This window comes from Phoca vitulina, unplaced genomic scaffold, assembly GCF_004348235.1.
Source record: "Phoca vitulina isolate PV1807 unplaced genomic scaffold, GSC_HSeal_1.0 scaffold3, whole genome shotgun sequence".
In the NCBI taxonomy this organism is placed as follows: domain Eukaryota; kingdom Metazoa; phylum Chordata; class Mammalia; order Carnivora; family Phocidae; genus Phoca; species Phoca vitulina.
Window position 1 is genome coordinate 28,042,666 of NW_022589706.1, and position 15,062 is coordinate 28,057,727.

Sequence of the window (15,062 nt, forward strand, 5' to 3'; positions counted from 1 at the left end):
AGACACCAGATCCAGGAAGCCCAGAGAGACCCAAAAATACGAACCCAAAGAGACCTACACCAAGACACATTACAACTAAAACGTCAAAAGTTAAAGACAGGAAGTGAGTATTATAAGCAACAAGAGAAAAAAAAAAAGTTTCTTATAAGGGAATCCCCATAAGACTATCTAACAGATTGTTCAGCACAAACTTTGCAGGCCAAGAGGGAGTGGCACAATATATTCAAAATGCTGAGGGCGGGGGGTAGGGAAAACCAAGAATATTTTACCTGCCAAGATTATCTTTCAGAATGGAAGGAGAGAGAAAGAGTTTTTCAGAAAAGTAAAAGCTAAAGGAGTTCATCACCACTAAAATGGTTGTCAAAGAGATGTCAAAGGGACTTCTTTAAGCAGAAAAGAAAGGGCCCTAATTAGTAAAAACAACACATGTGAAATAGTATCACTGGAAAGGTAAATATATAGTATGGTGAAGGTAGTGAATTACTTATAAAGCTAGTATGAAGGTTAAAAGACAAAAGTAGTAAAAATAACTATGATTCAATAATTAGTTAAGGGATATACAAGATAAAAAGATTCAAAATATAACATCAAAAACATAAAATGTGGGGAGAAGAGTTAAAACGTTGAGATTTAGGGGCACCTGGGTGGCTCAGTCCAGTTAAGTGTCTGCCTTCGGCTCAGGTCATGATCCCCAAGTCCCAGGATGAAGCCCCATATTGGGCTCCCTGCTCAGCGGGGAGTCTGCTTCTCCCTCCCCCTGCTCCTTCTCTCGTCCACTCTCAAATAAATAAAATCTTTAAAAAATAAAATAAAAAATAGCATGTCATAATTTTTTAAAAAAACGTTGAGATTTAGGGGCGCCTGGGTGGCTCAGTCGTTAAGTGTCTGCCTTCGGCTCAGGTCATGATATCAGGGTCCTGGGATCGAGCCCCACATTGGGTTCCCTGCTCTGTGGGAAGCCTGCTTTCCCTCTCCCACTCCCCCTGCTTGTGTTCCCTCTCTCGCTGTGTCTCTCTCTGTCAAATAAATAAAATCTTAAAAAAAAAAAAGTTGAGATTTAGAATGGGATCAAACCTAAGTTATCGACTTAAAACAAACTGCTATAAGTTGTTATATGATATGTAAGCATCATGGTAACCATGAAATAAAAACCTATAGTAAATACACAAAAGATAAAGAGGAAGGAATATAAGCATACCACTAAAGAAAGTCATTAAACCACATAAAAAGTAAGCAAAAGAAGAAAGGAACAGGGAAGAACTACAAAAACAGCCACAAAACAATTAACAAAATGGCAAGCACATACCTATCAATAATTACCTTGAATGTAAATGGATTAAATTCTCTAATCAAAAAACACGGAATGGCTGGATGGATTTAAAAAAACAAGACTCATCTATATGCTGCCTACAAGAGACACACCCAGTGAAAGTGAAGAGATGGAAAAAGATACTACATGCAAGTGGAAACCAAAATAAAGCTTTAGTAGCTACACTTGTATCAAAATACACTTAAAAAAAAAAAAGATTTTATTTATTTGAGAGAAAGAATGAGGAGAGTGAGACAGCATGAATGGGGGAGAATCAGAGGGAGAATCAGACTCCCCACTAAGCAGGGAGCCTGATGAGGGACTCGATCCTGGGACTCCAGGATCATGACGTGAGCTGAAGGCAGTTGCTTAACCAACTGAGCCACCCAGGTGCCCAGACAAAATACATTTTAAAACAACGACTATAATAATACACAAAAAAGATACGTTACATAATAAGAAAGGGGTCAACAAAGTAGTAGATACAACCTTTGTAAATATTTATGCACCCAACATAGGAGCACCTAAATATATAAAGCAAATATTAACAGACCTAAAAGGAGAAATACAATAGTATTTATATAATTATTATAATTTACGATATATGGGGACTCTAATACCCCAATTAGTTAAATGAACAAATCATCCACAGAAAAACCAAGAAGAAAACATTGGTCTTAAACGACATATTAGACCAGATGGACTTAACAGATATTTACAGAACATTCCATACAAAAACAACAAATACACATTTTTCTTAAGTGCACATGGAACATTTTCCAAGACAGATCATATGTTAGGCCATAAAACAAGTCTTAATAGATTTAAGACTGAAATAACATCAAGCATCTTTTCCGACTATAATGGTATGAAATCAGAAATTACACAAAGAACAATGAAAAATTAGCAAATATGTAGAAATTCAACAACATGCTACTGAACAACTGGTTAAAGGATAAATCAAAAGAGAAATAAAGGATATATCTAGAGACAAACAAAAATGGAAATGTAACATACCAAAATTTAGGGGATATAGCAAAAGCATCAAACATGGTAAGTTCTAACAGTGAAGGTCATAGTGATAAATGCCTATCTCCGGAAACAAAGTAATTTTACACCACACAGAACTAGGAGAAAAAAGGAACAAATGAAGCCCAAAGTTAGTACAAGTAAGGAAATAACAAAATTTAGAGCAGAAATAAGTGAAATAGACTAAAATGGCAATAGGAAAAAATACTGATGAGACTAAGAGCTGTTTCTTTGAAAAGATAAAATTGACAAACCTTTAGCTAGAATGACCAAGAAAAAAGGAGGACTCAAAAATCAGAAATGAAAGAGGTTATGAATACCACAGAAATACAAAGGATCATAACAGAATGCTATGAAAAATTATATGCTAACAAACTGAACAACTTAGAAGAAAGGAATAAATTCCTAGAAATATACAACCTACCAAGACTAGATCATAGAGAAATAGAAAATCTGAAAGACCAATTACTAGTAAGGAGATTGAATTAATAACTGAAAACCACCCAACAAACAAAAGTCTAGGACCATATGGCTTCCCTGGTGAATTCTACCAACATTCAAGGAAGAATTAATACCAATTCTTCTCAAATTCATCCAGAAAAGAGAAGAGGAGACTTCCAAAATCATTTTACAAGGCCAGCACTACCCTGATACCAAAACCAGACAAGGATGCCACAAAAAAGAAAAACTACAGGCCAATATCTCTGATGAACATAGATGCAAAAATCCTCAAAAGAATGTTAGCGAACTGAGTTCAACAATACATTAATGAAAGGATCATATACCATGACTGAGTGGAATTTATTCCAGGGATGGAAGCATGGTTCAGCATCCACAAATGAATCAATACCACATTAATAAAATGAAGGATGAAAATCATGATCATCTCAACAGATGCAGAAAAAGTAAATGACAAAATTCAACATCCATTTACGATAAAAACTCTCAATGAAGTGGGTATAGAGGGAACATACAAGACAAGGATGTCCACTCTTCACCACTTTTTTTTTTTTTTAAAGATTTTATTTATTTGACAGAGAGAGACACAGCGAGAGAGGAACACAGGCAGGGGGGAGTGGGAGAGGGAGAAGCAGGCTTCCCGCCGAGCAGGGAGCCCGATGTGGGGCCCGATCCCAGGACCCTGGGATCATGCCCCGAGCCGAAGGCAGATGCCCAACGAATGAGCCACCCAGGCGCCCCAACTCTTCACCACTTTTATTCAACAAAGTATTGGAAGTCCTAGCCAGAACAATTAGGCAAGAAAAAGAAAGAAAAGGCATCCAAACTGGAAAGGAAGAAGTAAAACTGTCACTAATTGCAGATGAGATGTTATACACAAAAAATCCAAAAGACTCCATCAAAAAACTGTTAGAATAAACAAATCCAATAAAGTGGCAGAGTACAAAATCAATACACAAAAATCTGTTGTATATTTTACACTAATAATTATCAGAAAGAGAAATTATGAAAACATTCCCATTTATAAGTGCATCAAAAAGAATAACACCTAGGAATATACTTAGCCAAGGAGGTGAAAAATTTATATATCAAAAACTATAAGACATTAATGAAAGATACTGAAAACTCACAAATAAATAGAAAGATATTCCATGTTCATGGACTGGAAGAATACTGTTAAAAGGTCCATACTATTTCAAAGCAACCTACAGATTCAATGCAATCCTTATCAATGGCATTTTTCATAGAACTAGAAGAAATAATTCTAAAATTTATATGAAACCATAAAAGACTTTGAATACCAAAGCAAATAGTGACACAATAAGTTAATAATTACCACAAAGTTAAAAACCAGTTTGAAAAACATATTATTTAACACTTCAAATTACATGCTAATTAAAATTGTTTAAAGATCCTAAAAAATGTTGCATGCTAGACAGAACAAAAACATGTGCCAGTGATTTCAATTCTAACTCCAATTACTTCCTGTACGTCAGTACTCTTCTTCCCACATCATAGTTATCTCTCTTAAGTCTAATCCTTCTTCCACATCACTGCTTTGCAACTGAAATATGCTAAAACGTCCTCTAACATAGACCTTGTGTTTTATTTTATGGAAGTGCTTTCTGGGAAACGCCAAACTAAAAGTTTTTAAAGAAAAAAAATTGTAAATACAAATGTAAACATTTACAAGATAAACAAAAATAAGAATTGGAAGACATTTTGGGAATTAATTATTTTATCTCTTGCATTTTATGGGTAAGGCAATTGAGGGCCAGAGAAGTAAAGTTTTTCATTATGCAGCTGGGACTAGAACCTAATTATGTGGCTTCTTAAAGTATAGATCAACTAAAAGCCCTAAAAAAAATTTCTTTTAAACGTAGACTTATTTTCAAGCATTTGAAATAGAAAGACAATATTACTGGAATGATGTATTGGAAGCAACAACAATGAAATGACAAGCCTTCCAAATATAAGGAGCTCAACAGCTCAATGCTTAACAGTAATGTTGGACAAGATATAATATCTCTTCCAATTACGATACTGACATATTTTCAGTGATGAAAGCTGTAGCAGGTAGAGATAAATGTTGATTATAATCTTAGATCAGGAACAAGGTTTAATGTCACACATACAAAAATCATAATACTTTTATTTTTTATTTTTTTAAAGATTTTATTTATTTATTTGAGAGAGAGAGAGAGAGCAAGGGCACAGAGGGAGAGTGAGAGCAAGAAGCAGACTCGCCGCTGAGCAGGGAGCCTGATGTGGGGTTCGATCCCAGGACGGATCACAACCTGAGCCAAAGGCAGAAGTTTAACCAACTTAGCCACCCAGGCGCCCTCATGATAATTTTAAATACAAGTTGAAGGTACCAATTTAAGAGTGCAAAGCAAAATCATAATAACAGGACAGAAAGTAAATACCGCTTTAAAGTTTCTTGGAGGTCAGAGGCAAGGCCATCAATGTGGTTGCCGTTGGCCATTGGGCGTAACTGTCCCACCTTGTCTCCCTCAGTGCAACCCATCGGCCCTAAAGCAAATCTGAGTAATGAAGAAAACCTGAAATTGTTTGGGGAATGCAACAATCCAAATGACTATGGGCACAATTATAAAGACTGATCCTGTTACCGGAATGGTTATGAATTTGACCGACCTCAGAGAGTACATGGAGGAGGCAGTTATGAGTGCCCTTGATCATAAGAATCTGGATCTGGATGTGCCACACTTTGCAGATATTGTAAGCACAACAGAAAATATAGCTGTATGTATCTGGGAAAACCTCCAGAAATTTCTTTCTCTGGGAGTTCTTTTATAAAGTAAAAAGTATATGAAACTGACAATACTGTTGTCGTCTATAAAGGAAAATTGCTTTTAGGGGTTAATACTGCAGAAAGATTAATTTCTTTCAAAGGTCTTTATATCCTTGGACTATTAAGAAGTCATCCCATAATTGTTACACCTCCACACTGTGTTCTGGAGTGCCTGATTTATTGAAATCATTGTGTAAGACCTACTGTGAATTCAAATCTATTTTAAAACCAAACTTGTAAAAAACATCCTGTGTACCATTTAGAGTCTTTTATCTGTAGATTAAAAATCACTTCATTTTCAGTAAAATGTTGTGCAGAATTTAAAAGCAAAATAAATCAATTTTTTCCCATTAAAAAAAAAAGTTTCCTGGAGGTCATCTATAGACAAACTTAGGCTGCTTCTCACTCTTTCACCCTGTATCATACACAAGAAGTACCAGTTATTTAGCAAGTGTTTTTTAATTGCTTACTTGCCTGTCTTTCCACTAGATACACATCTCTCTGTGACTGGTGTAACAAGCCTAATTTTGTACTACCATAATCCTGCCACAGAATATTTCACGTGTACATGCATATTTTTAAGGCATCTTTTGAGTATGAAAGTGAAGTTTAGTTTCAAGAAGAGAAATTTTTACTACATGGCTTTCTAAATTATCGAACTAAAGTAACTGAAACCCATCTTAATACAAATACTCAAAATAAGATAAAAACGAAAACAACCAAACCAACCTATTTCAAAAACTCAGTTAATTGCAAACAGGAAACAAAAGAATCAAAAAGAACTTGACAGATGGGAAAAATTTTGTAAGATGAAATTTATAATAAAGCCACAAAGAAGTTTTTATTCTAATGGGAATAGTAACAGGAAAAAATTTATCATCTTTTCAGTAAGTAAAAATTTTTAAAATTCTTGAAAATCAACATGACTTACTCTTTAATATCACGAAGCTGATCAACATCTTGTGATCTTGTAAAATCTGGATCATGGGCTAGCAGGTGAATCATGTATGGAACTACATATTCAGGCAACAGTGATAATAATTTCTCTAAAGTGAAAACATTATTATTAACAATAGTAATAATAGCTTTTATAAAATTCCTCTCTAGTTTTGCATTCTAACCACTTCAGTTTCCATATTTTTTCTCAGTTATTTTAAAATTACCGGCAACATGCTATATAGATGATAGTTAAATACATTTCAATGTTGAAAGCTACTAAAGCCAAAAGAATAATTTGAGATTATACAGTGAGTCTTTGGTAAAGCTGGGAAAATAATTCTTTACTCTCTGACATCTGAGCAGTGTTTAAATCAAGTCACACTGCTGACCCCATAAGAAAAATACAATTCCTCCAAACAGTTTTATACATTATAAATAGCACTTAGAAACCAGGATTTTAGATGTTAAGTATATCACAACTATAGCAACAGAATTCTATAAAAATTAAAAATTGTAGTGTTTTTATAAATATACTACAATGGAAATATAGGAAATAAAACCCCCCTATAAATTGATACACTCACAAGATACATTTGCACACTTGGAGCTTTCAAAATTACTTACCAGTAGCCATGGGGTTCTGTTTAATGTATTCCCTGCGTATACTGATATTTTTTAGTAAACACTGTCGTGCATGTGCTCTTCTCTCCTTCACAGGATCTTTGGCACACAAGGCAAAGATCGCCATATACTCCAATGGGAGTAGTAACTTCACGAGAGCCTTATGCAACTTCTGAGCAAATATCTGCCTTACTTGGTAGCACTCATCCTACAGCAGCAGAAAACCAAAAATACTTAAATGTTAGTACTTTTAAAACCATGACAAAATAACCCAGTTAAGAAAAAAACTGGGAAACATTTACTAAAGAGCAGTTTGTCCCAAAAGTCTTCATTTTAAAAAAACGATTATATTGGGGAATAAATAACAATACTTAAAGGACATTTAGTTAGAATAGTAGTTATAATACCAATTCCTTTTGTGCACACAGTAAATGGATCTGTATTCACAGAAAGTAAATGTATTTAACTTTGAAGACCAAGTAATTGACAAAAATAAGAGGATTACTTACATTAATAACAAGTGCACAGAGCTGAAACTGTTCTGGGGTTATAATTTCATGGTAACAAGGTTCCTGAGCAAGCTTCATTATGGCACTACCAGCAGCTAATCGCAAGCGAGACATATCAGATTTACTATAAACAAACAAAAAAGAAATAAACATTTCCTATAACCATTATCATTCATAACAATGCTTTGATCCCTTTTTGGGTGTTAAGGTCTTTAGCATAATTTATGCTTAAAATAACATCATGTACAAATCTGGGAAAGCTACTTTGAGTCCTTGAACTCAACACAGGGGAAAAAGGCTCAAATCATTGTGACTAATGATAAATTTATCTGCCTTCATTTTTAGTTATGTTCTAGTGTAGATCCTCTACCACAGCCAAGCAGCTCTACTTACGATCACAACTACGGTAACTGCAATGCCAAGAAGAACCATTTACATCAGGAATGGTATTCCTCATTTTAAGAGGAATACACATTCGTTGTAAAAAACTTGATTAAATCACCTATCATATTAAATGTTTCCTACAGTTTTTAAATGCATGTACATACATACACCCATGTAATAAAAATCTAGCCTAAGCCTACGACTGATGAAATGGAGGGGCTAGCAATGGGGAGCTGATTTATACCACAGAAGGGGATGTATCAGACAAATATCTAAGAGTAAAGGATATGGAAATGAGAGCCAGTGTCTATCTGGGCACCTAGTCTCTGGGGCAGACTTCCTTTTGTAGCCAAACCCCCCCGCCCAGGAGGTCCAGCCCTTCCACCCCCGCCCAATAGTTTTTTACTCCCTAACTGGTAAAATGGGACAATGAATGAGATGAAAGGACAGTGAGTGTTATTTCAACTTCTATGTTAAACACAGCATGGTTATGACATTTTAAAGACTTCAGGAAACGTGGAAAGCTGGCTGAGTCCATCATTAGCATACAAGAGGAGACAACATGGCACTCCTGGACTACAGGATTATCAGAGTGAACACTGGTATTCTTTTTTTTTTTTTTAAAGATTTTATTTATTTATTTGACAGAGAGAGACAGTGAGAGCAGGATCACAAGCAGGGGGAGTGGGAGAGGGAGAAACAGGCTTCCCGCGGAGCAGGGAGCCCGATGCGGGGCTCGATCCCAGGACCCTGGGATCATGACCTGAGCCGAAGGCAGACGCTTAACGACTGAGCCACCCAGGTGCCCTGAACACTGGTATTCTTGAGGGAACTTCAAATGGCCTCTGAGACAAATGATTCAGGAATTTAAAAAAAAAAAAAAAAGCTACCATCTGGGTGCTTAAGCCTGTGCTAGGCTGTGTGAACACTATCTAATTTTCACTCTGTAAGTGAGCAAATTGAGGCTTAGAAAAGTGATTTGTAGAAGTTCACACGCTTAGTAAATGGAGTGGAGAGTTGTAGAAGTTTCTGATTCTAGAGCTCAAGCTAAACCATGGCATATATAATACCTAATTAAGATTTGCCTAATATTTCATGACATGTGTGTTCCACAATTAACCAATCCCTTATTTTCTGTGATTAAAAATGCTGGAAAGAACATGTTTGTATGTATGTTTTTGTATGATTCTTTTATTATTTCATGAGTGTAAAAATAGAGTCAAAAGGGTAACATTTATAAGGATCTAGACACAAAATGCCAAACTGTCCTGCCAAGACTGTGCCAGTTTATATTAATAGGAGTAATGAGGGGACCCATTTCCCTGAACCCATGAAACAGTGATTACTTTAAAAAATATTTTGCTCATTTTATAGTCAAGAGGTATCACTAAGTTTAAACTGTATTTATTGTATTTAGTTGATGTTAAACATTTTTAAAAAGGTAAACTGATAATTCATAGTCTTCATCTCTATTGAGGATTCTGCCTATTTATCACTGCTTTATAAGAGCTCATTATTAAGCCTTTGCCACAGTTTCCCCAAATGTAAAACTTATTATCCCTAACTCAGCTCTAATCTTCTAATCTGTTCCTACAATACCCTTGGTTTATTCTATGATAAAGATAATTTTCCATGGTTTTCTTCAGTTTATCAAACCATTCAGCATCTTTACCGTAATTTGCTCATTTCATAATCTCCTCCATTAAAATGCATATTCCTTGGAAGGAGAGATTTTATACCTTTAAAAAAAAGCACAGCAGTACCTAGGATGACAGTGCTCAATAAATAATGAATGCATAAATGAATAGTTAAATTTGTCCTGTAATAACACATTTTAAAGTAGGAATGCATCACAAGTAGAATTCTGTAGTTTTATCTGTTGGTATTCCTGGACCCTAGTAAATCAAGAATTTGAAACAAACAAGGGTCATGAAAAATTTGCTTTTATTTTCATCTTAAAATGAACAGAAAGAAATGGTGATTTCACAACACAGTGAAAATGTGCAGAAATGGAAACAATTTGGTTTTTTGCATTCGCAGAACCTTGTTTTAATCTTCTGCAAACCACCAGGAGGGCTGTGACTTTTCCTCCTTTGAACCCCTCCACTGAAGCTTGTATTCTTTTCGTGGTATCCAGTCACCCACCTTGTCCAATCACTATACTACAGGGTAAAAGGTAGGAACTGAATCTTATCTGTTTTTGCTGCAATGCTTTTTCATGGTGTTTTGCAAAGTGTAGTATTTCAACAGATATTTGCCTAAGTGAACCAAAAATGTTGAAGCCAACTGTAACATATAGTGATTATGACTAAACATTCACTGGAAAAAGTTTGGTCTTTAGAAAAGAAACATTCCATCATCATTGAGTTGAAAACCCCAAGTGAGTACATTAGATCTGATCCCAAAGCATATGGTGCAATTACAACATGCAATATTAATTAGGTAAATAATTCCTACTATGTAAGTTCTACCAATATTTTGAGCTGTAAAAACTGGAAAGGAAGAAAGATCTCACCTGATCCTCTTTTGCTCTGTCAGGTCACCCTCACTAACCAACATCGCTGATAATAATCGAAGAGTTGAATTGGCAGATTTAGACTGGTTGTTTTTCATACCCAACAGCCACCTTACCAGAAGTTTAATTGCCTGTACCTATAAAATATTAACATGCTAAAAAAAAAAGGAACTTAAAATTCCAATTAAAGGGAAGATTAATTTATGTCAATTAGATTAGTGAGGTTGCTTAATTGCTGGTGGACATGTTTTATTAAACAAGTCTGTAGGATAGTAACAATAACAGTAAGAATATTTATTGTTTAATCGATAATAGGCACTTTTCCCAGAGCTGTACATGTATTAACTTATTTGATGTTCAAAACAAGCCTACAAGGGAGGTGTTTTTATTTCCAATAGATAAGGCAACAGAGACACATTACTATGATAGATAACTTGCCCAAAGTCTGGCTCCTGAACCCAGGCTTTTTGCAGTTGCCCAAAATTTTCAAATTATTTGAAAATATATCGTTTAAAAATAACTATTTAAACTATACCTATTATAGTGATTAAAATGAGCTATTTAGATAGACTTTAATATTTTTATAGTACTGCAAAAACTACTTTGAAGAAACCACTAAGTCTGATTCTGTCTGACTATCCTGATTAAAAAAACTAGGAGATTCCATAATTATTTGTGGTCATAATTTCTTGGAGGTTTATACTCAAAAGATTGCTACCAATACATGTGAAAGAACTAGCTAAAGGATCTAGGTGTTATTTACGAAATTTATTGACAATCTGGAAAAAAGAATTGATGGAACAGACTAGGAAGCTATACAAGGTGAAACAGATTATCAAGGAAGATGGTAACAAAACAAGTCTTGTCTTCAACCCCAATACCACCACTTTAAAAATTAGTTTTACTGAGAGACATTTTGTATCTATCAAAAGTTACCAATTCGATGACAGCCATCTGTTTTTGCCAAGTTAATATTCATATTTTTATAGAGAGTGGTAGTTAGGCTAGACCTGAGATGCTTCTGAGCATCGACATCCTACAATTTCTGTGTAAAACAGCCTCACTGAAATTATTTTAGCAGGCATGAAGTTCTACAGAAGATGCTGACATATCTATATATAAATAACTCAATGAGGACTATAATTTCTTTGAGAGAAACAACTTTTGATTTAAAAATAAAGTACCTCATTTAAAAATACTATTAGCTGTCAGATTAAAGAAAAAGGGTGTCTATGAATGTTCATTATTTCAACACAAAAGTTATCAAGGCCTACACAAATTTACCTTTGCTAGTACTTCAGGGGAAACCTCTTCATCTGGAGACCATAATTTTCCATTCTTCTCACCTGTTGACTATAGACAATAGACAATTGAATATATTTAACTCTTAGAAAGATTTTTTAGAGTTTCCTTCATTAAGTTTTTCATGCTGAACAATGCAGTGCTCTAGGAAACCTATAGGAAAGTCACCAGAGCTTGAAAAAGAACAAAGTTGGAGGACTTGAACTTCTTGATTTCAAAACTTACTACAAATTTATAGTAATCAAGACAAAATGGATGGCACTGACATGTATAGGCATATAGACCAATGGAATGAAATAGAGAACCCAGAAAACCCTCACATATATGGTCAACTGATTTTTAACAAGGTTGCTAAGGCCAATTACTTCAAACAAATGGTGCTGGAAAAACTAGATATCCACAAGCAAAAAAAAGATGAACTGTTACATCATATACAAAAATTAATTCAAAAAAAATAAATCAAAGATCTTAATTTAAGAGCTAAAACTATTAAAACTCTTAAAAGAAGATACAGGGGAAAATCTTCATCATCTTTGATTTGGCAAATATCTGACAAGGGTTTAATACTCAGTATATATAAAGAATTCTTACAACTCAGCAACAATAAACACCCCAATTAAAAGTGTGCAAAGGACTTTGAATGTCCAAGAAGATACACAAATGGCCAAAAGCACATGGAAAAAAAAAAAACACACAAAACCTTTACACTGTTAGTCATTAGAGAAACACAAACCAAAACCACAAGATACTACTTCACATCCACTAGAATGGCCATTATCAAAAACAGAGAAAAGAGGAAGCATTGGCAAAGATGTGACAAAAATTGGAAGACTTGTGCATTGATGTTAGGAATGCAAAAATGGTACAGCCACTGTGGAAAACAGTGTGGTGGTCCCTCAAAAAGTACAACATAGAATGACCATGTGACCTAGCAATTCCACTCCGAGGTACAGATCGAAAAGATTTGAAAACAGGGTCACAAATGTTCCCATCAGCATTATTCACAAAAGTTAAAAGGTGGGAAAAAACACAACTGTCCATTAACAGATGAATAAAAAAAATGTAGGCTACAGATACATTATTCTGGCATTAAATGAATTAACTTCTGATACATAACACAAATGAACCTTGAAGTCATTATGCTAAGTGAAATATGCCAGGAACAAAAGGACAAATATTGTATGATAAGAGGTATCTAGAAGAGGCAAATGCAAAGTCAGAACAAAGTACAACAGAGGTGTTACCAAAGGCTGTGGGAAGGAAGCAATGGGAGTTACTGGTTAATGAATGCAGAGTTTCTGAGATTAAAATGTTCTGAAAATAGTGGTGACAGTTACACAAAAAATGTGGGTACATATTTTAGGTGGTACTTTGGGTCATTTCGGAGAGTTGTTTGGCTTTCCTGGGTATTTCCTATGTATACAGGAGGCATACATGGTATAAAACTTTTTATTTTTTAAAAAACCAAATCAAACAAAAACACCCACCCAACAACAAAAACAAGAATGTTGGTGTATGTAAGTGATAGACACTTAAAAATGGCAAAAATGCCGTTTATATTAGGCATATTTTACCACACAAACAGCAACAAAAAAGAGCCATTGTAAACTACAATCTAGTCAATCTAAGAGGGGTCTTAAATTTCACGTTTGTTGCCATTCATATCTATCAGTAGTGCAAAGAACAGCCTGAATGTGTTGAGTGGGAAATGACACTTTGGCTATGCTCTTCCATTCTTGTCTATTACATCCAAATGGGGGAAGGGAAAGAGGATGGAATGCACGGGCAAATGTCTTTCTTTTTAAGTTTAGATATCGAAGGTTCCAAAGACTATTGGATCATGTGGAAGGAAGAGGTAAGCTGGATAAATTAGCACTGCATTGAAAGTCATCCACAATGATCCAGCAGGTAAAACAGATTTGTCTTCATTCAACAACTTTTTAATTTAGATCTACTTGGTAAAGTAGTGATTCTTAATCAGAGGTGTGTTTCAGGAATCACTTGGCGTGCCTTTTCAAGCTGTATATTCCCAGGCTCCAGCCCAGAGTTAATAAATTAGCATGTATGCACATACACGTGTGTGTACCCACCCCACACACTTCAATAACTAAAATGTGCATCTAGTGCCAAAAATGCAATGTAATTATATTTCAAAACACTAGTTAAATACAAATCCACTCATATTTTTAACAACATCTGATAAAATTCTAGCACTCCAGTAAATTGTCCTTCAAATGTTAGGATAATAGCATTTGACTTATATTTTTTACTTCATGATTCATCCATCTCATGTTCTCATTTTTTCTTTCTTAAATGTTAAGTTCTGGTAATAGCTACATAAAGTCAGGATGTCATTTGGAAATTTAAGTAAATAAGGAGGGAAAACACAATAATTTAAAAGGAAAATTAAATAGAGAAGCAGAAATGTTTCTGTGATAAAGATGTAAATAGTTTTAGTCTTATTCTAAATTTAATTAAATTAGAAACTTACCCTGTCATTCATTAGCAGATCTTTCACAATAAAATTTGCTACTACAGATTTCATTGGGGAAGCAAATTGATCTGGTGCTAACATAGAAATGTGGCCCAATGAAACTAATGGAGTTATAAGTTGTTCTGGTACATCAGCATTCAGACTCCTACTGAGTGGCTATAAAAATAAAACAGTCAAAATTACCAGTTTTGTTTTATAAATATCTAGACATTCTATGGAAACAGTAAATGTTCCTGACCCTCCTGAGTTTGTTGTGCCCAAACAAAGCTGTGCTAATATGATCAAAAGTAGCTTCAGCCATATTAGACACTCAATTTTTATTTCAACTACTGAAATTCAATAAGATTGAAAGAATCCAGGAAAAAAAAAAAAGCACACATAAAAGGCAGAAGTAAAAACAAGAACATTTCTGCGTCATCAAATCAGCATTATTTTCAAGCCATCTACAATAATAGGCTTGTTATGTTGGTGGACTTCTTACCCTATGGGGACATTTTAAAGACCATGGACCATAAATAAGTGTTCACTGGGTTCTGCTGATACTATATCCAATTTATAATAACAGGTGTACCTTCCCAACAGTGGAATCAGGTCAAGGATCACACATAAGAAAAGGCAAACAGGACTAATTTTCAGGTAGGGTTTTCAGGTACTTTAAACTGGGTAGTTTAAAGTTACTTTCTGAGGAT

The 15,062-nt window shown here is 34.7% G+C and overlaps 1 protein-coding gene across 4 annotated transcripts in view; it reads right to left on the reverse strand.

Annotated features, from left to right (window-relative positions):
• Positions 1 to 15,062, reverse strand: part of PDS5A (PDS5 cohesin associated factor A) — a 125,871-nt gene that overhangs the window by 23,044 nt on the left and 87,765 nt on the right. For 2 of the 4 annotated variants that reach the window (XM_032400222.1, XM_032400224.1), the window contains exons 21-26: positions 14,371 to 14,529; positions 11,862 to 11,930; positions 10,578 to 10,714; positions 7,679 to 7,802; positions 7,173 to 7,377; positions 6,541 to 6,655 (exon numbers count right to left, since the gene is read on the reverse strand). In XM_032400222.1, coding sequence (XP_032256113.1) covers positions 6,541 to 6,655; positions 7,173 to 7,377; positions 7,679 to 7,802; positions 10,578 to 10,714; positions 11,862 to 11,930; positions 14,371 to 14,529 — 809 coding nt within the window. Of the gene's footprint in view, positions 1 to 6,540; positions 6,656 to 7,172; positions 7,378 to 7,678; positions 7,803 to 10,577; positions 10,715 to 11,861; positions 11,931 to 14,370; positions 14,530 to 15,062 lie in introns of those variants that run through there. The other 2 variants (XM_032400225.1, XR_004298843.1) reach the window with 2 other exon arrangements.